The 19,308-nt window shown below is 44.2% G+C and overlaps 1 protein-coding gene across 4 annotated transcripts in view; it reads right to left on the bottom strand.

Annotated features, from left to right (window-relative positions):
- Window positions 1–2,381: 2,381 nt before the first annotated feature.
- VPS33A (VPS33A core subunit of CORVET and HOPS complexes) overlaps window positions 2,382–19,308 on the bottom strand; it is a 42,644-nt gene continuing 25,717 nt past the window's right edge. For 3 of the 4 annotated variants that reach the window (XM_058425521.1, XM_032168449.2, XM_058425522.1), the window contains exons 7-13: window positions 17,250–17,443; window positions 15,038–15,164; window positions 12,522–12,589; window positions 11,158–11,295; window positions 8,600–8,737; window positions 5,615–5,783; window positions 2,382–5,239 (exon numbers count right to left, since the gene is read on the bottom strand). In XM_058425521.1, the coding sequence (XP_058281504.1) occupies window positions 5,058–5,239; window positions 5,615–5,783; window positions 8,600–8,737; window positions 11,158–11,295; window positions 12,522–12,589; window positions 15,038–15,164; window positions 17,250–17,443 (1,016 nt within the window). In that variant the 3' untranslated portion in view covers window positions 2,382–5,057. The remainder of the gene's footprint in view (window positions 5,240–5,614; window positions 5,784–8,599; window positions 8,738–11,157; window positions 11,296–12,521; window positions 12,590–15,037; window positions 15,165–17,249; window positions 17,444–19,308) is intronic. The other variant, XM_032168450.2, reaches the window with a different exon arrangement.

Raw genomic sequence — 19,308 nt, 5'->3', positions numbered from 1 at the left:
GCCCCAGCCCTGCTAACTTACATCAGAGACGGCATCAGACAGTTAAGAACCCCACACCAGCTCATCAGACAGTAGGAACCCTACAGCACCTCCAATGCTGCTTTGCCCAGCCACTCCCCACAGTGTCAGGCACTGGCTTCCTTCTCTCCCCACCTCACTTACTTGGCAAAGTTTCCACGACTCTTCCACCCTGAAGCTCCGCGGTTCCGTCTGCTCTGGTGCCCAAAGGTAGCTTGTGTGTATTCTGCGATCTCGGCAGAACTGAGATTTTCAAGCAGCGGCACCCAACAACTAGGTGTGGTCTAGAGACCAATTACAACCTCCGCGCGGTCCCGGAGCTCTCAGGGAGCTGCGCACAGGCGTTCCCAGCCCAGGCGGGGCGCTGGCAACGCTGCCCGCCCTCCGCCTGTGTCGCCGCCGCAGCCCACAGGGCTCAGATGTGGTTTCACAGACCCAGATAGGCTGAGCAGGCGGTACGCTAGTGGGTATTTCAAGCCCCTTCTTGTTTTTTTCTGAACATTGTAAGGGGTTATGGGGTTTTAGTGCCAATAGTTTCGTTTCTAACAAACACATTGAGAGCAGTCCCATCTCCTCCGAGTCTGGGCACCGGAAGAACCACTGGACAGTGTTCACTTGCGACCGCCCAACTACTAAAGCAAAAGCTGTTCTCTTAAAAAACATGCAAGTGCAAGCATGCACGGGTGTGAGAACGAAGCTTAAGTGACCGAGATCTCCTGAGTGCTTGATTCCGATTTACAAAGAGTTTTGCAGCTTACAGACTCATTATACAGATACCTTCCCAATGTGACACTTCCAATTTCACCTCCTCACAATGTGAGGCAAAAGGAGCCAGTGAGGATTTCTGCAAAGAACACTTTCCCAGATGCAACAACAAAGGAAACGAAAGCATAAACTATGCTGCTTCTGATTATTTTGCTTGTTGCAGTAATTTTTAGTTCAAGACTGTTTTCTGACCTTTGAAAAGAGCAGGCAGTGTGGACATCAACCCTTTTATCAACATCATCATCCAGAAGCAAATGGCTGCTTAATTTAATCAGGATCTCTTATTATCAAATTATTGCCTTGGCCACAGTGAGGCTGAAAACAGGAGCAGAACATTATCAAGCTGCTCAGGAAGCCAGTGAGTAGTAATTACTCCCCCAGAGAACTGGTCATCTTCCGTGTCCTACCTAGTGGAAACGGAGTACAGCTGAGATTGATACCCTCCTCCACACCAAAATAATGGATGAAACAGACAGGCTATTAAAAATAGGCCTGATTCTGTTCCCTTTTAACTCTCACATCCTTCAAATGGATGTCTCCAGGCAGTTAAGTGTTCTAGCCTTTGCAGCCCCTTGTTACCACCCGATTTTGGGTGTTTTACAGCAATGGAGTAACTTAAGCTAAGAATCACTATGTGGCTTGAAATTCACACTAATCCATTTAGAAATAAAAAAATCTGAGAAATTTTAAATAACTGCCTTTTTCTTCTGTTGTCTGACAAAAAAGGTATCCTCTATTTTCTATAGGATGTCATCATTAAACCACATGACTGAATACGTCAGACTCTACAATAAATTCAGTCTAAAGAAGATCATCTATGTGATGTCTGCATTTTTTTGCCTCACCATCTTTATCATAGTCCCTCTTACTGTCTGCTTTAGACATCCAGTTCATTTTGATATTTTAAAAAGAGTATTTCAGCTGGTGTGGTGACTCACACCCATAATCCCAACACTTTGTGGGGCTGAGGCAGGAGGGCTGCTTAAAGCTAGGAGTTTGAGACCACCCTGGCCAACATAGTGAGATCCATCTCTACAGAAAATTAAAAAGATAATAAATTTAATAAAAAAGAAAAAAAATTATTTCTCTTGAGGCCAGGAGTTTGAGCAACATAGACCCCATCTCTAATAGGAAGAAAAAAAAAAATTGCTGAGTGTGGTGGTGCTTTCCTATAGTCCCAGCTACTCATGAGACTGAGGCAGGAGGACTGCTTGAGCCCAGAAGTTCAAGGCTGCTGGTGTGCCACTGCACTCCAGCCTGGGCAACAGAATAAGACCTCATCTCAAAAAAAAATTTCTTCTTGAATTAAACTCTGCTCAATACAAACACTTCTTCCTGGTGACAGGCTGGTCTTTAGTGTACAACTGAGAACAAGACCGACCAACACATCATGCTTAATCATAATCCATTTCCAGTAAGGGCAGATCTGAATGAAATAGAACTCAAAATAAGACTGTCCCAGTTTTCTCTGAGAATTAAATGTGCTGTTTTAAATCATCCCTCTTTCAACCATTACTCTTTTGCTCCACAATTTACAAAACACTTAATTCTCTGTTGGTTAGAATTCAACACTGTATAGCAAGACACAAAACAGTGTCTGTGTAGACTTCTTTATTAGGGGGGCTGCTGGTGTAGAACTGTCTACCCAACTAGACAAAAGTCCAGACATGATGTAAACAATCCACTCTCCCCAACAATAAATGTACCGTTCACATATCCTTTCTCAGTAAAGGCATACTCTTTTGAGACAAAGACTGCTTCAAGTATTAAATGAACTTACACAAAGGCGTATAATACATAATTATCTACCATTTTCTATTTGCATACAAATGAAGCAATTGAAGTTTTTCAGTCTTCTGCTGAATGCATTTTTAGGAGCTGACCTAACTATGCTCTGAGCAAGCAAGTATATAGAGTCTTGGGTGAGTGCAGACACATGAGACTACAACTGAGTATCTGTTCCCAGGACAGAATCCCCAGCCAGGGAGACTTGACCAGACTTGAATTGAGTCCCAGGAACCAAAAACATGGAGGGGCAGGGTGGATTTCATTCTCTAAAGCAGCTGATGACTGCCTGAGGTGGATGGTATAAACTAATCTCCCTGGGATATAACAAGTATTTGAAAACGGATTTTCTACAATGAAAATGGTTTTCTTGAAGACATTTCCAAATACTGAATATCAAGGCCAAATTAATTCCATGAGAAACTAATCTTTCAATTATTATCTCTGCCACCCTTCATTCTTTTATTAAAGAGATTTTTTTAAAAGTATACAGAATTTCTCTTTCATTAATAATATTCACCGTGCCCATCAGAACTCCATTAATGGGTCGGGTGTGGTGGCTCACGCCTATAATCTCAGCACTTTGGGAGGCCGAGGTGGGCCAATCACCTGACGTCAGGAGTTCGAGACCAGCCTGGCCATCATGGTGAAACCCTGTCTCTACTAAAAATACAAAAATTAGCCAGGTGTGCTGGTGCACATCTGTAATCCCAGCTACTCAGGAGGCTGAGGCATGAGAATCGTCTGAACCCGGGAAGTGGAGGTTGCAGTGAGCCAACATCGCACCACTGCACTCCAGCCTGGAAAGAGCGTGAGACTCTGTCTCAAACAAACAAAAACAAAACAAAACTCCACTAATGAAATAGGTGGGGAAAAACAATGTGTGGTTACTAATAAACAACCAAAACCACACCTGGCTGGGACCCAGCAAAGCAGGGGACCAGCTAGTTTTGCTGGAGGCTTGGGCAAGGACAGCAAAACCGCCAACCTGACTTGGTGCCCTTGGTGCCTTAACTCCTCCAGAAGCTGAGATGGAGCAGCAGAGAGGCAGGGAACACACGGATTTCCAACTTCTCCTCCAACATCCCTGCCCCCCCACCACAGCCTGACAGTCTCCTGCAGAAGTAGCAGCAGCTGTGGCTGCTGGTCTCCAAGATCATCAAGAGATACACCTGGAGAAGGCTGAGGTCACCAGAGAGGGGGCTGAAACAGAGTTTTTTCAGCTGAGTACGGAGTGGCCACAGACTGCTAGAAAAGTACACGGTGGCAGTTACCATGGAAACGAAGTGGCCAGATGCTGAAGAAGCAAGAGTTGCCCCTGCTCACTGTGGGACCAGTTGGATGTTGGGCCCTTGATGGACAGAAGAGAAAACGGAAACCTCAATGGAGGCATCCACCACTGCCATGTCTGGAGTTAACGTGTGTGCTAAGAAACTGTCTTTGAATTATTTCAAAGGCTGAATTCTCAGAAGGCTTATCCCCAGTTATCACATTCTTCCATGTCAAAAGCCCCTGATAAGTATGGAACCTAAAGAGATGTAGCTGATCACATAGAGCATAAACTTTGTTTCTGGGCAAGAAGCTCCCCTAAACCTCCTGCTTTGTAAGAAGTAGAAGGAAGCAAACTTGCCTTAGTGATCAGCTGCGACAGCGACTGATGACCCTAAATACAATCTCTCATACTCTGCAGGAAAAAGAAATCTCAACTCAGTGATAAAATGATCTCCAGCTCCAACATTTAACCACTGTCCTAGGCCTGATGCGCCTTGAAGAAATACAGCACTGGGGATTAGAGGATGGACTTTCTCTTTTTATTTTCAGTTTCACCTCCTAAGTCTCAGCTTTCTTATTTTAAGAGCTGGCCCCGTTTGTCTGGCTGAATGGATTATCTACCCCCATCATCCTTAATGTATTTCCAGAGGTCTCTGATGAAGACCCTGAGCTTAGAAAACTCGAAACCAGTACTGTTTTTACTCAGGCTGATTTTCTTCTATTCTTCTTTCCTCAGCAGATTAGGGGCTGCGCACGGTGGCTCAGGCCTGTAATCCCAGCACTGTGGGAGGCCGAGGCGGGTGGATCACCTGAGGTCAGGAGTTTGAGACCAGCCTGGCCAACATGGTGAAACACCATCTCTACTAAAAATACAAAAATTAGCCGGGTGTGGTGGTGCATGCCTGTAGTCCCATTTGCTCAGGAGGCTGAGGCAGGAGAATTGCTTGAACCCAGGAGGCAGAGGTTGCAGTGAGGTGAGACCGTGCCACTGCACTCTAGTCTGGGTGACAGAGCAAGACTCCGTCTCAAAGGAGAAAAACAAAAAGGAATACAAAAGAGAAGGAGAAAACAGTAAAGAGTAGTATAATTTAAGAAGCTGACCTCAGAATATATTCTGTATTCCCATGTTTCTTCTATGGGGTTTTACTTCCTTTCAGCAATTTCTTCAAAGAGGCAGTTTATTCTGCAGTACACTTGTTAAGTCTCCTCTGAACACCCTAGAAAGGTTTTTCCATCAGAGCCTCTATCCAACTGGTTCCATTCATTAGTTTAGTGGTGGCAATGACATATTCTGTACCTCCATCTTCCAACTGGGAGAGAAATCGCAGGGCAGCAATTTCAGCGAAGGTTATGCCCCCGAGGAAAAATATCAGAGTCACTCGGTTTTCTCCCGGTTGACCTAAAATTTAAACATTTCAGAATTAAAAACTATTTATTATTAATGCTTCTCTTCCCACCTCTTCAAACATTTTGTCATTCATAAGAATAAACAAGTGTCTTCATCCAGACAGTTCATCTGAAACCTAAGAATACTGATTTTGATCTCAACGTTTTTTCTAACTTCTGAGATTCTCAACACAGAAGTTGAAAGCTGCTACCCCTCAGGGAATAATCCGATTCGAGTGCTTACTATATACATTAGCAACGAACAAAAGAGGTATATTTAATTCTGACTCCTAAGTGCTTTATTAAGTATTTTACAAAGCAACTGTACAATACCTGAAAACCACACTAACAGTACATAATTATCTGTAGATGCAGGACTGGGACTTACGTTTCTTCTGCAGTCCTGTGGGCAGTGGCTGCCGCTCCTCAAAGTGGGGCCCTGGGAGGATGCGGAGGACCTCCTCGATGCTCCGCCAGCCAGGCCGGGAAAGCAGCTGGGCCAGCCGCACACTGAGCGGGGCATACCCACTGTACACATAGGATATGTCCGTGGGGTTCTGTGAGATAATTAAAGAACAAAAACCCTATAGATACAGAGACTTAGAGCTACCTGACTATGGCCTTTTGGATAATCCAAAATTATTTGATTTGGATTTAAGGATATACAACCCCCACCCCTGCCATGCCCTGTTCTAATCCACCCTAGCTGGGCTCAATTTTTAGCAGCCAGAGCTTCAATTTTGACTCAAATCTTGAAAAGCCACTCAAAGCAACTCTAGGTACAGAAGATGAAAAATTATTTGGCTTGGCATGAAACTTTTTTTTTTTTTTGAGACAGAGTCTGGCTCTGTCGCCCAGTCTGGAGTGCAGTGGCGTAATCTTGGCCCACTGCAACCTCCGCCTCCTGAGTTCAAGCAATTCTCCTGTCTCAGGCTCCCAAGGAGCTGGGATTACAGATGTGCACCACCACTCCTGGCTCATTTTTGTATTTTTAGTAGAGACAGGGTTTCACCATGTTGGCCAAGCTGGTCTCGAATTCCTGACCTCAGGTGATCCACCTGCCTCGGCCTCCCAAAGTGTTGGGATTACAGGCCTGAGCCACCACGTCCGGCCAGCATGAAACATATTGGAGGGAACTTGGCACTCCCTAGCTGAGCAATGATGTGCAATAACCTTTGAACTTAGCAATTCTACTTTTAGGCATTAATCCTACAGAGGTGCTTGCAGAACAAAAGATAATAGACCAAAGTATAAACATATTAACTGCAACACTGCATGTAATAGCAAAGACTGGAAACAACCTGAATTTCTATCAATAGCAATCTGTTAAATCATTAAATAAGGTATGGCCTCAAAACCACTATGTAGCAATTTAGAAAAATTAAAAAGACGGGGAAGATCACAGAAGACCCTTCAAGATCCTTTGTTAAGTGGTGGGTGGGTCCAGAGTCAGAAAGGTCAGAACAGTGAAGACGGCTGAACTAATATGTACATGATAGACTCTAGACATTAAGGGTCTCTATTTTCCCACTGGGAAAAAATCATCCAATTTTGCTCCTGACAGAGGAGACTGTCTAGTTAATGAGCTTTTGTCACAAGAGGCAGCCTAATAAAGTCCCTTATGAAAAACCAAAAAAGACTGAAATTTAGAAACATTAGAATAAGTAATAAATGTAAAGCAAAGTGCACCCCACTTTGGAGACCAACAGTAGAGAATATGCACTCTTTATGTAAAAATGTATATGCACAGAATCTTTCTGGAAGGACAGATAAAAAACTGGCCACAGTGGCTGCCTCTGAGGGGAAACTGTGGAAGGAAACTCACTTGGCCCTGATAGCCCTGCTTTTGCATAGCTTTGTTTTTCCTTTTTCTTTTTTTCTTTTGAGATAGGGCCTCATTCTGTCGCCCATGCTGGAGTGCAGCGGTGCAATCTCAGCTCACTGTAGCCTTGACCTCCCAGGCTCAAGTGATCCTCCCACCTCAGCCTCCTGAGTACAGTAGCTGGGCCTACAGGTGCATGCTCCACCATGCCCTGATCACTTTTGTATTTTTTGGCAGAGACAGGGTTTCACCATGTTGGCCAGGCTGGTCTTGAACTCCTGACCTCAAGTGATCCTCCTGCCTTGACCTCCCAAAGTGCTGGGATTACAGGTGTGAGCCACCGTGCCCAGCCATGGCTGGCTTGTTTACGAGTACTGGACATCTCCACTGGCTCCTCTAGACACTCTCCACCCTTCTCCGCAATGCTCTATGCCCAGAGATGGACCTGTAGGTCCCACACCAACACACTCCAATGCCTTCTCTTTGGGTCTGACCAAGGCAAAGCAACAGAGTGAACTGGAGAGTGGGCAGCAGCGTGAGGACGAGGTTGTCACTGGCCGGCTTCCTCTGCTGGAGGTTGACCATACCCTCAGCCAGAGGCCCCTCACCCCTTACCTCACCAGATGGCCCCACCACAGCTCTTCTCTCCAGGTTCTAAGACAAGTTTCTAGAATACCCCCCTCTCCTTGCCCTTCAGGCTGTGGCTGGCAAGGGCTCCCCACCGCACTGCCTCTTACTGGTCTCCACTCTTCCCACATCTTTATTTGAGACAGAGTCTTACTGTGTAGCCCAGGCTGGAGTGCAGTGACACAAACATGCTTCACTGCAACCGCCTCCTGGGCTCAGTGATCCTCTAACCACAGCCTCTCGGACTAAAGGCTCATACCACCATTGGCCATTTTTTTTTGCAGAGACAGGGTTTTGCCATGTTGCCCAGGCTGGTCTCGAACTCCTGGACTCAAGCGATCTGATGCTTCAGCCTCCCAATATACTGGAATTACAGGCATGAGCCACCGAGCCTGCCCCATATCTTTTTTTTTTTTTTTTGAGACAGAGTCTTGCTCTGTCACCCAGGCTGGAGTGCAATGGCGTGATCTGAGCTCACTACAACCTCCGCCTCCCAGGTTCAAGCGATTCTCCTGCCTCAGCCCCCCAAGTAGCTGGGATTACAGGCACGCACCACAATGCTGGGCTAATTTTTGTATTTTTAGTAGAGATGGGGTTTCCCATGTTAGTCAGGCTGTTCTCAAACTCCTGAGCTCAAGTGATCTGCCCGCCTCGGCCTCCCAAAGTGCTGGGATTATAGGCATGAGCCACCGCACCCAGCCCACATCTTTATTAAACTCTCCAGAAACTCCCCAGTTTAAGAGCATTCTCTGTGTCCTTCTAGGATTCTGATGGATACAATACATGCATGCATTACTTTTTCAAAAACATTAGAAAATTGTTTTTAGAAAGCAAGGCAGATGTGTAGGTTCAGAAGCATGTATTGTCACCTGGATTGATCTAACCAGTCCCTAAGCTGAGACGAGGTGGAGAAGTGTGGCTTACCTGCTCGTTAACATCATCCATCCAGAGGCGTAATGTTTTCCGTATAGTTGGGTAATTGTTTCTGCCCCCCGTCTGCGGTTTCAGCAGGCCGGCCTTCTCCAGGTTGTGTAAGGTCAATATGTGCTCATAGCCGTATGTCTGCAAGGGAAGTCATTTGGCCTTGATGTCAGATCAGGAAAAAGATTTCTGCAATTTTCAAAGAAGGGCACTTCCAACAAATCAATTTGGTTTGTACTGCAGGACATGTTACCAAAGTCTGGCAGTGTTAGTGGATGGGCACAGAGGACAGGGTGAAGGGATGAAACTTGTCCTAAAACTGCTTGCCTGTTACTATTAATTCAGCTCACTGTTTCAAAGAGAAATTTAAAATTTTTATTTTAAAGTCAGAATTTATGGACCCCATCTAAGTGAGCATCAAATAAAGGATAGTATATTTTTATAAGGGATATAATTAGCTCTAAAAAAGAGTAAGGCATATGTATACATCCTGATAAGAAAGGTCTCCAGAATATATTAAAAAATAATAATATGTAGAGTAGGATATTATTTCTATTTTTAAAAAGTAGCCAAGGTCTGGGCACGGTGGCTCACACCTGTAATCCCAGTACTTTGGGAGGCCGAGGCGGGCAAATCACTTGAGGTCAGGAGTTTGAGACCAGCCTGGCCAACATGGTGAAACCCTGTCTCTACTAAAAATACAAAAATTAGCTGGGCTTGGTGGCAGGTACCTGTAATCCCAGCTACTCGGGAGGCTGAGGCAGGAGAATTGCTTGAACCTAGGAGGTTACAGTGAGCCAAGACTGTGCCACTGCACTCCACCCTGGGCAACAGGGTGAGATACTGTCTCAAAAAATAAATAAATTTTTAAAAGTAGCCAACACTTATAAAATACTTTCTATGAGCTGGGCACTGTTCTGGTCTAAGCACTTACATACATTAACTCAGTCATCCTGGCTCTAACCCCATGATGTAGGTATCATTATCTTCATTTTACAGAGATGTTTAAATAACCTGCCTAAGGTCACACAGCTAGTGAAGAGTAGAGCTGAAACCTGGATCCAGTCAGTCTCGCTCTGAAGTCTGTGTATGGAAACATTCTGTCTAAATGCAAAGAATGGAGTTTGGAAGGAAGCAAACCAGACTGCTGACACTGGTCACATCTGGGGAGGGAAACTGGGGTATGAGCAAGGTACAGGGGACGTTCACATTTTGCTCTGTGTACTTCTGCATTATTTGACTCTTACACAAGGATGCATAACTTAAAAAAAGACAAAAACAAAAAATTAATGAGCACTCAATTTTAATAAAAATGTACTTAACTGTCACTGGTAACAGCAAATAAATACTACCTGAGTCATTTTCAAATAAAGGGGAGACTTCAAAAACAAGAGTGGCCTTTTCCTTATTATAAGTAACACAGGCTTAATTTAAGTAAACTTGCTAAGCAACTGTCATCAGAAATTTGCAGAAAGTTCTTTTCCTCCATGGTATAATTGCCGAGTTAAGAACATGGATGCTACACTCAAACTGCCTGGTTTACCACTGGCTGTACCACTTACCAGCCAGGTAACCTTGGGTGAGTTACCTAAACTAGTCTGCCTCAGTTTTTCATCCGTAAAGCTGGGATGATAGCAGTATCTAACCCACAGGGCTGTTGTGAATATCTGTTGTTGTTGTTATGGTAACTACAGTTAACAAGGAAGTATTGTGAAGATGAAACAAATGAATGCACAAAGTTTTTCCAATAGATCCTAGCACATAGTAAATGCTCAATAAATGTTACCTATTATTATTATTTTTTACTTTTTGTAAAAAAGCTATGTTGCCCAGGCTGGTTTTGGACTCCTGGGCTCAAGCAATCCTCCTAACTCAGTCTCCTGGGTAGCTGGGACTGCAGACACAGCCACCATGCCTGGCTAATTTTTGTATTTTTTTTTGTAGAGACAGGGTCTTGCTATGTTGCCAGGCTGGTCTTGGCCTCCAGTGATCCTCCTGCCTCAGCCCCACAAAATATTGGGATAACAGAGGTAAGCCACTGTGCCCAGCCTGTTACCTATTATTATCACACAAATACAATAAACAGTGATGACTACCAAGACCAATTCCTCTAGGTGTTAAAAAATTTACACAACAGTGGTAACAAGATACCAAAATGGCAGCTTTGTATTTTTTATTTTTTTTAATTTTAAATTTTTTATTATTATTTTTTGAGACAGAGTCTCACTCTGTTGCCCAGGCTGGAGTGCAGGGGCGTGATCTTGACACACTGTAACCTCCACCTCCTGTGTTCAAGCAATTCTCCTGCCTGATCCTCCCAAATAGCTGGGACTACAGGTGCATGCTACCATGCCTGGCTAATTTTTGTATTTTTAGTAGAGATGGGGGGTTTCACCATGTTGGCCAGGCTGGTCTCAAACTCCTAACCTCAAGTGATCCACCTGCTTCGGCCTCCCAAAGTGCTGGGATTACAGGCATAAGCCACTGTGCCCGGCCCATGAAGTATTTTTTAAAAAGATGCTGTCCCCCTTGGCAAATTAGTAATTTAAAAATATACTCACCTGGAGAATCTCTCTTTTGTAATAATCCAAAACTTTTTGTTTGAGCCCACTATTACACACGGATTGGAGGCAAACTAGTCGTAACACCTTGATCAACGAGTGCTTTTGGGCGATACAATCCTCAATGTAATTGTTGACCTAGAAATAAAGCAGCATACATATACATATACATTTGCATACACACACACACACACACACTACATGGTTTAGGAACTTAACTTGATGTTTATTATTATTTTTCAAAGTCCAATAAAGGAGATACGTGGGAAAATGAGTTATTTTTCCACAGTCCCTAGCCCTTCCCCGAAATAGCTCTGCTAACCCCAGCCACACACACACCCTGGCCAACACACACACACACACACACACACACACACACACACACACACAGAGTGATCAGGCCAAGTCACTGGAGCCCAAGGCCGAAATAGCTCTGCTAGCCCCAGCCACATACACACCCTGGCCAACACACACACACAGTCACTGGACGGACACACACACACACACACACACACACACACACAGTGTCACTGGAGCCCAAGGCCGCTGAGAATACAATTGGTCACTCCATATGTCTGTCTGGACACATCTGTCTCTAAGGACACGCTTCTGAGAGGCTACCAGATGCCTACTCCATTTCAATAGCATCAACAACTAATCTAGCAAAAAGAATTAGTAATTGTTTTATGTTAGGAATTTTCATAAAGTGAATAATTTAAAATTTGTTAATAGAGCTATTTAAAGGAGTTATATAAGAAACTCTTTCAAAAGAGCAAATACCTTAATTTATCTAATACAGTCTTAAAAAGATTTGATTTTAGGGGCCGGGTCTCATCTTGCCATGTATGGCAGAAAGTGTCTTGCACAGAATAATGTTAAATATTTGTTACTTGATAAAATCTACACTGGTACATTTTGCATTTGCTCTTAAAAATATTTAAGTGGCTGGGCGCAGTGACTCACGCCTGTAATCCCAGCACTTTGGGAGGCCAAGGTGGGCAGATCACAAGGTCAGGAGATCGAGACCATCCTGGCTAACATGGTGAAACCCCGTCTCTATTAAGAATACAAAAAATTAGCCAGGCGTGGTGGTGGGCGCCTGTAGTCCCAGCTACTCCAGAGGCTGAGGCAGGAGAATGGCGTCAACCTGGGAGGCAGAGCTTGCAGTGAGCGGAGATCGTGCCACTGCACTCCAGCCTGGGCAACAGAGCGAGCTGGGCGACAGAGAGAGACTCCGTCTCAAAAAAAAAAAAAAAAAAAAAATTAGGCAAGGCATGGGAATCAAAGCAGTTGGTTTTCTGGCTATAATCTGAGGTTTAATAAGCTTTCAATTACTTGTTAAAGAGGTTTTTTTGTCCACATACCTTATCAGTGTCTATTCCAGACATAAACTCCTGTTCCACAGTTAATTTATCAAAGAAGTCTTCAGAAGCTAAAATGAAATTAGCAAATTTGCAACTTAGAAATTAAATGTTAATTTACTTGAGTGGCATGCTTTTATACACACAGCACGATTCAGAAACTAGACATGTGGCTGGGCACGGTGGCTTACACCTGTAATCTCAGCACTGTGGGGGGCCGAGGTGAGTGGATCACTTCAGGCCAGGAGTTTAAGACCAGCCTGACCAACATGGCCAAACCCCATCTCTACCAAAAACACAAAAATTAACTGGGTATGGTGGCATACACCTGTAGTCCCAGCTACTCGGGAGGCTAAGGCACAAGAATCACTTGAGGCGGGGAGGCGGAGGTTACAGTGAGCCAAGATCACACCACTGCTCTCCAGCCTGGGCAACAGAGCGAGACTCTGTCTCAAAAGAAAATAAACCAGACATCATGCAAAAAAGCAAGCAAGCAGTAAGTTCAAGTCATCACCTGAAGAAAATCTTTTAGGAAACATGGAAAACCCTAGGCCTCTGCACTCCTAAGTTACACTAGATATAGTCGACAAGTGCACTCTTTTGTAACCTTAGGATTTCGGTACAGTCCCCAGAATGAGCATCAGTATGAATGAAAGCTAATTTCTCAAGAACATTTCATTTTCATCATTAGGTTCAACCCAATTTCAACTGGTTTCCACTCCTATGAACAGGGAAACAAAGGACTAATTTTTCAATAACTGTGATTTACTTAAGATTCGAAGTATACTTCATAAAACAATCTCCTACTCAGCTTTTACAGCCCTGTGTTGTAATGAACAAACTCATGTCTGCTTTCATAGACGTCTTCTGAGCTCTTTCAAAATACTCAACATATACTCTTTGTACCAATTCTGCACATAGTATTCAAGGGAAGAACATGCGCCAGTAAGAAATCCTTCAAAAAAGGAAAAAAAGCCGCTGGCCGCGGTGGCTCATGCCTGGAATCCCAGCACTTTGGGAGCCGAGGCAGGTGGATCACCTGAGGTTGGGAGTTTGAGACCAGCCTGACCAACATGGTGAAACACCAACTCTAGTAAAAATACAAAATAAGCCGGGTGTGGTGGCATGTGCCTGTAATCCCAGCTACTTGGGAGGCTAAGGCAGGAGAATCGCTTGAACCAGGGAGGCGGAGGTTTCCGTGAGCTGAGATTGTGCCATTGCACTCCAGCCTGGGCAACAAGAGTGAAACTCTGTCTCAAAAAAAAAAAAAAAAAAGGAAAAAAGCTAGACTAAAAAAATTAACCATCTCAAATTATGATGAAAAACTTACGGATAATTTTTTTCTCTTATCTATATTCCAAATATTCTTCATATAAATAATGAAAAAATTTGAGTTAACAAATGGACCCTTCCTCTCTTTCTCTCTCTTTTTCTTTCTTTCATTATTTCGAGATGGAGTCCTGCTCTGTCGCCCAGGCTGGAGTGCAGTGGTGCAATCTTGGCTCACTGCAACCTCTGCCTCCCGGTTCAAGCAATTCTCCTGCCTCAGTCTCCCGAGCAGCTTGGATTACAGGTGCCCGCCACCACACCCGGCTAATTTTTGTATTTTTAGTACAGATGGTGTTGTGTTTCACTATGTTGGCCAGGCTAGTCTCGAATGCCTGACCTCAGGCGATCCACCCACCTCGGCCTCCCAAAGTGGTGGTATTACAGGCATGAGCCACCGTGCCCAGTCTTTTTTTTTTTTTTAATGGAGTCTCGCTCACCCGGGCTGGAGTGTAGTGGCGTGTTCTCAGCTCACTGTAACCTCTGCCTCCAGGGTTCAAGTGATTCTCATGCCTCAACCTCCTGAGTAGCTGTAACTACAGGCATGTGCCACCATTCCCAGCTAAGTTTTGTATTTTTAGTAAAGATACAGTTTCGCCATGTTGCCCATGCTGGTCTTGAATTCCTGGACTCAAGTGATCTGCCTGCCTCAGCCTCCCAAAGCGCTGGGGTTACAGGTGTGAGCTATCATGCCTGGCCAACAAATGGAACATTCTTTGTTTTTGTTTTGTTTTCTTGAGATGGAGTCTCACTCTGTCACCCAGGCTGGAGTGCAGTGGCGTGATCTCGGCTCACTGCAACCTCCACCTTCCGGGTTCAAGTGATTCTCCTGCCTCAGCCACCCAGGTAGCTGGGACTACAGATGCATACCACTGTGCCTGGCTAATTTTTGTATTTGTAGTAGAGATGGGGTTTCATCATGTTGGCCAGGCTGGTCTCAAACTCCTGACCTCAAGTGATCTGCCCGTCTTGGCCTCCGGAAGTGCTGGGATTACAGGCATGAGCCACCATGCCCCACTTGGAATATTCTTAACTATTAACATATGTACACTTCATTAACACTGAGAAGAACACGTGGTATTAAGACAGAGCTGACTCTCCCAAAGAGGCATTGTGGTGTTGATGACCTAGGTGTCAAACGTTGTATGTGCCAGTAGCCCCAGACTGAAACAATCATTACAAAGGATACTCACTAGTGACATCTTTGATCAATTCTGCAATTGAGGTATGGTTTGCAAGCGAGCCCCTTGCCGCCTGCATGTGGGGCAACTGGGAAACAAACTGCTTGATCTCCCCCACGGTCTTAGCATTGTGTCTTTCCTGAAATAGACAAGAGAGCAGTGCCTCAAGCAGGGAAGATAGTTTATTTATTTTATTTTTTTGAGAAGGACTCTCGCTCTGTTGCCCAGGCTGGAGTGCAGTGGCACAATGTCGGCTCACTGCAACCTCCACCTCCCAGGTTCAAGGTGATTCTCATGCCTCAGCCTCCCTAGTAGCTGGGATTACAGGTGCCCACCACCATGCCCAACTAATTTTTGTATTTTTAGTAGAGACAGGATTTCACCATATTGGTCAGGCTGGTCTCGAACTCCTGACCTCAGGTGATCCACCCACCTTAGCCTCCCAAAGTGTTAGGATTACAGACGTGAGCCACCGTGCCTGGCCCATATTTTAAGTGCTCTGTTTTTTGTATTGCTCAGAGGATGTTTCATTTATATTAATGAGAAAGGAAGAATGGAATACAAATAAATCAGGGCAAACACAGCTCTAACATTACATAAAAAAACAGAAAAGTATATATATCACTGAAATAATAGAGTTCATGGTGTCTGTCTCCTGAATTAGCACTTCTTTTAGAGAAGCAAATGCCTCAGAATCTGTCTTCCAATGTACCAGCTCAAAAACTGTGTCAGTATTTTGTGGACATCTGAATATTGGTGAAAGATAGTATTATATAAACCATACAAATTTCTGAGTAAAAAACTAAGACAAAAAATTATGTTTAGAGGGTACCATAAAGAGGAAAAGTTTCCTATGTAACAGAAAAAAATCCATTTTTTCTGTTGACCCTCAGTCTTTTATTTGATGTTGAGACAGGGTCTCTGTTGCCCAGGCTGGAGTGCAGTGGTGTCATCACAGCTCACTGCAGCCTCCACTTCCTAGGCTCCTACCTCAGCCTCCTGAGGAGCTGGGATTACAGGCACACACCACTGCCCAGCTAGTTAAAAAAAAAAAAAAAAAAGTTTTGCAGAGACAGTGTCTTGCTGTGTTGCCCAGGCTGGTCTAGAACTTCTGGGCTCAAGCGATCCTCCTGCCTCAGCCTCCGACAGTGCTGGGATGACAGGCGTGAGCCACTGTGCCTGGCCTGAACCTTAGTCTTGAGTATAGTCTATGAACAAAGCAAACCTAGCGTGGTGATGATAATATTTTTTGGCAAAATTTAATAACTTAAACCAAAAGTAACCTCAGAAATATGAAAATCAATTAATGAATATAATTCCTGAGAAAGATAAAATCTGGAATTACATGGCCCAGTTCCATGCCAGCCTGGGCAATGCAGGAAGTCTCCATCTCTACAGAAAAAAAAAAACAACAAAACACTCTGCCGGGCATGATGGCATGTGCCTGTGGTCCCAGCTACTCGGGAGGCTGAGGTGGGAGGATTGATTGAGCCTGGGAGGTAGCAGCTCCAGTAAGCCGTGATTGTACCACTACATCCATCCTGGGAGACAAAGCGAGATCCTGTCAAAAAAAAATCTAGAACTACATACTCAGTGAAAAATTCCTTTTCAAAAACTTCCCATTTATGTTTCCAAAGTCGAAATATTCAGACTTTATGATCTTGTTGAATTCCCATGTTTCAAAAAGGAGCCTGAGCAAGAATAAACTAGTGAATGGGCAAGAGGAGGCAGGAAGGTAATAATGAAGCCACCAATTTCAAAGCTCTGGGTTGCTGGGGATTTCAGTCTCATTATCACCCGCCACACGTGCTGAGTTCCCCTGCCACAGTCACACTGGCTAAACTTGAGTTTTCGGCATGAACCACAAGTTCTATTATAGAGGATCCTTTATTTATAGTACAGATAGCTTCCTCTTAAGCAAGGTAGGAAATAATTTAAAAGATGATAAAGCAAATGTTTATGATGGAAGTCTGTAAACTGCACACACTTGCACCTCCACCTACCCTCCACACAAAAAGAACTTTACCCAACACGGGTCTAAGAAAGTTTAAAATGAAAGAAAACCTCAGAGCTTCCAATACTGAATTTGCAGTTACTGAAGATGAGAAAAGTTGCATTGAAGCCTGGTTTAATGGCTGCATATTTTTGGAGCTCTTATTCCACTCAGGGGTGGGCATCTACCCGAGGCCTAGAGCTGCAGAATGACACCCAAAACTTGCCTCACCTCGAATGCTGCAGAGATGATCTTTGCTTTCTTGCTGAGCACAGAGCCCACTGCGTTGAAGTTCTTATCTCGGATCTCAGCATAGAGCTCCTCTGCAGAATTCAGTTGCAGCTTCTTTGCTTCCGTGGGGAGGTCCTTACCACCATCGCCCTGTTTCTTAGGCGCAAATTTCTCTGGAGGTAATTTCACATAACCTGAGCAGCAGTGGAAGGGAATAAGCACCTGTGTGCAATGACTGGAAGAACCAATCCAGCGGCCAAGCACAAAACAGAATTTCCAACTCAGGAGAAAATGGAAGATGGCAAACGACACATAGCTCTGAGCTTTTGATTTTCCATGATCAAAGTACAGGGAGTAGTGACTCTAATACTGATACCACAGTTCTCATTATCTTTGAGGCACCTATATAAACCACATGCAGCAGTGTCTACTTCCTCAACTTATTCAGGGATTAGGTCACTTTTCCAGTCAGAAAACTTTCAAGGATCTCCCCATTGACTTTTAGTGTTTCTTCAAATTGTAGCTCATGTTCCATTAGTGGATCATGAAATCAAGCTGGTAGGTTGCAAGTAGCATCTTAAAACCAAAACCAAACGAAACCAAAACAAAACAACAGTACCAAAAACAGCACAGAGTAGAAAATACAAAAGCTTATCACACGACGCTAGAGAAGCTAGTGGTGGCTTCGTTTTTTTTTTTTTAATAAAACTTTTGTTTCAGTTTAACATGCACACACATACATGTATGTATGTACTGGGTCATGATATAAAATACATTTCTTACTGTGGGTTGGAATCCAAAATAGTTTAAAAGCCATCTTAGAACAAGAATTAGAAACTATGGTCTGAGGACCAGACTCTGTTCACTTTGGGTTTTTTTTGTTTTTGTTTTTTTGAGATGGAGTTTCACTCGTCACCCAGGCTGGAGTGCAATGGCATGATCTTGGCTCACTGTAACCTCCACCTCCTGGGTTCAAGTGATTCTCCTGCCTCAGCCTCCCGAGTAGCTGGGATTATAGGCACCCACCACCATGCCCAGCTAATTTTTTTGTATTTTTAGTAGAGACAGGGTTTCACCATGTTGGCCAGGCTGGTCTTGAACTCCTGTCTTCAGGTTAGCCACCCTCCTGGGCCTCCCAAAGTGCTGGATTACAGGCATGAGCCACCACACCCAGCCCACTTTCTGTTTTTGCAAATAAAGTTTTATTGGCACATGGCCACAGCTATTCTTTTTGTATTGTCTATGGCTTCTTTCACGTTACAATGACAGAGACAAGGAGGTTCCTCTGTATGACCTGCACTGTGTAACAAGCAAATGCCTAAATTACTTACTATCTGGGTCTTTATAGAAAAAGTTGTACACCCTGATCTAGAATAAGCTTCCAAATTCCTTAGCATGGTATCCACTTCCTCTACGAAGTAGCCTTAATCTCCTTCTCCCTACTCTGCTCCTGCCAAGCCAAGTGAGTCCCTATTTCCTTGGAACACCCCACATGTGCTCATGAACTACGGATGGCATGGAGCTGGTGTAACTCTGCAGTAAAGCAATTTGGCAACATGTACCAAGTGCCTTTCACCCCAAAAATCCTGCATCAGGGAATCCAGGGAAAGAAAATAATCTGATACATGAAAAAAATCTTATGTAGGCTGGGCACGGTGGCTCACGCCTGTAATCCCAGCACTCTGAGAGGCTTAGGTGGGAGGATCTCTCTCTCTCTCTCTCTGTCTTATTTTATTTATTTATTTATTTATTTAAGAAGGAGTCTCGCTCTCTCGCCCAGGCTGGAGTGTAGTGGTGTAATCTCAGCTCACTACAACCTCCACCTCCCGGGTTCAAGTGATTCTCCTGCCTCAGCCTCCTGAGTAGCCAGGATTACAGGCACCCCCCACCACACCGACTAATTTTTGTATTTTTAGTAGAGATGGGTTTCACCATGTTGGCCAGGCTGGTCTCGAACTCCTGACCTCAGATGATCCGCCCACCTCAACCTCCCAAAGTGCTGGGATTACAGGCATGAGCCACTGTGCCCAGCCACTTTTTTTTTTTTTTTTTTTTAATT

Source organism: Hylobates moloch, unplaced genomic scaffold (assembly GCF_009828535.3).
Source record: "Hylobates moloch isolate HMO894 unplaced genomic scaffold, HMol_V3 SCAFFOLD_12, whole genome shotgun sequence".
Lineage (NCBI taxonomy): Eukaryota > Metazoa > Chordata > Mammalia > Primates > Hylobatidae > Hylobates > Hylobates moloch.
This window is presented reverse-complemented; position numbering and strand designations above follow the sequence as displayed.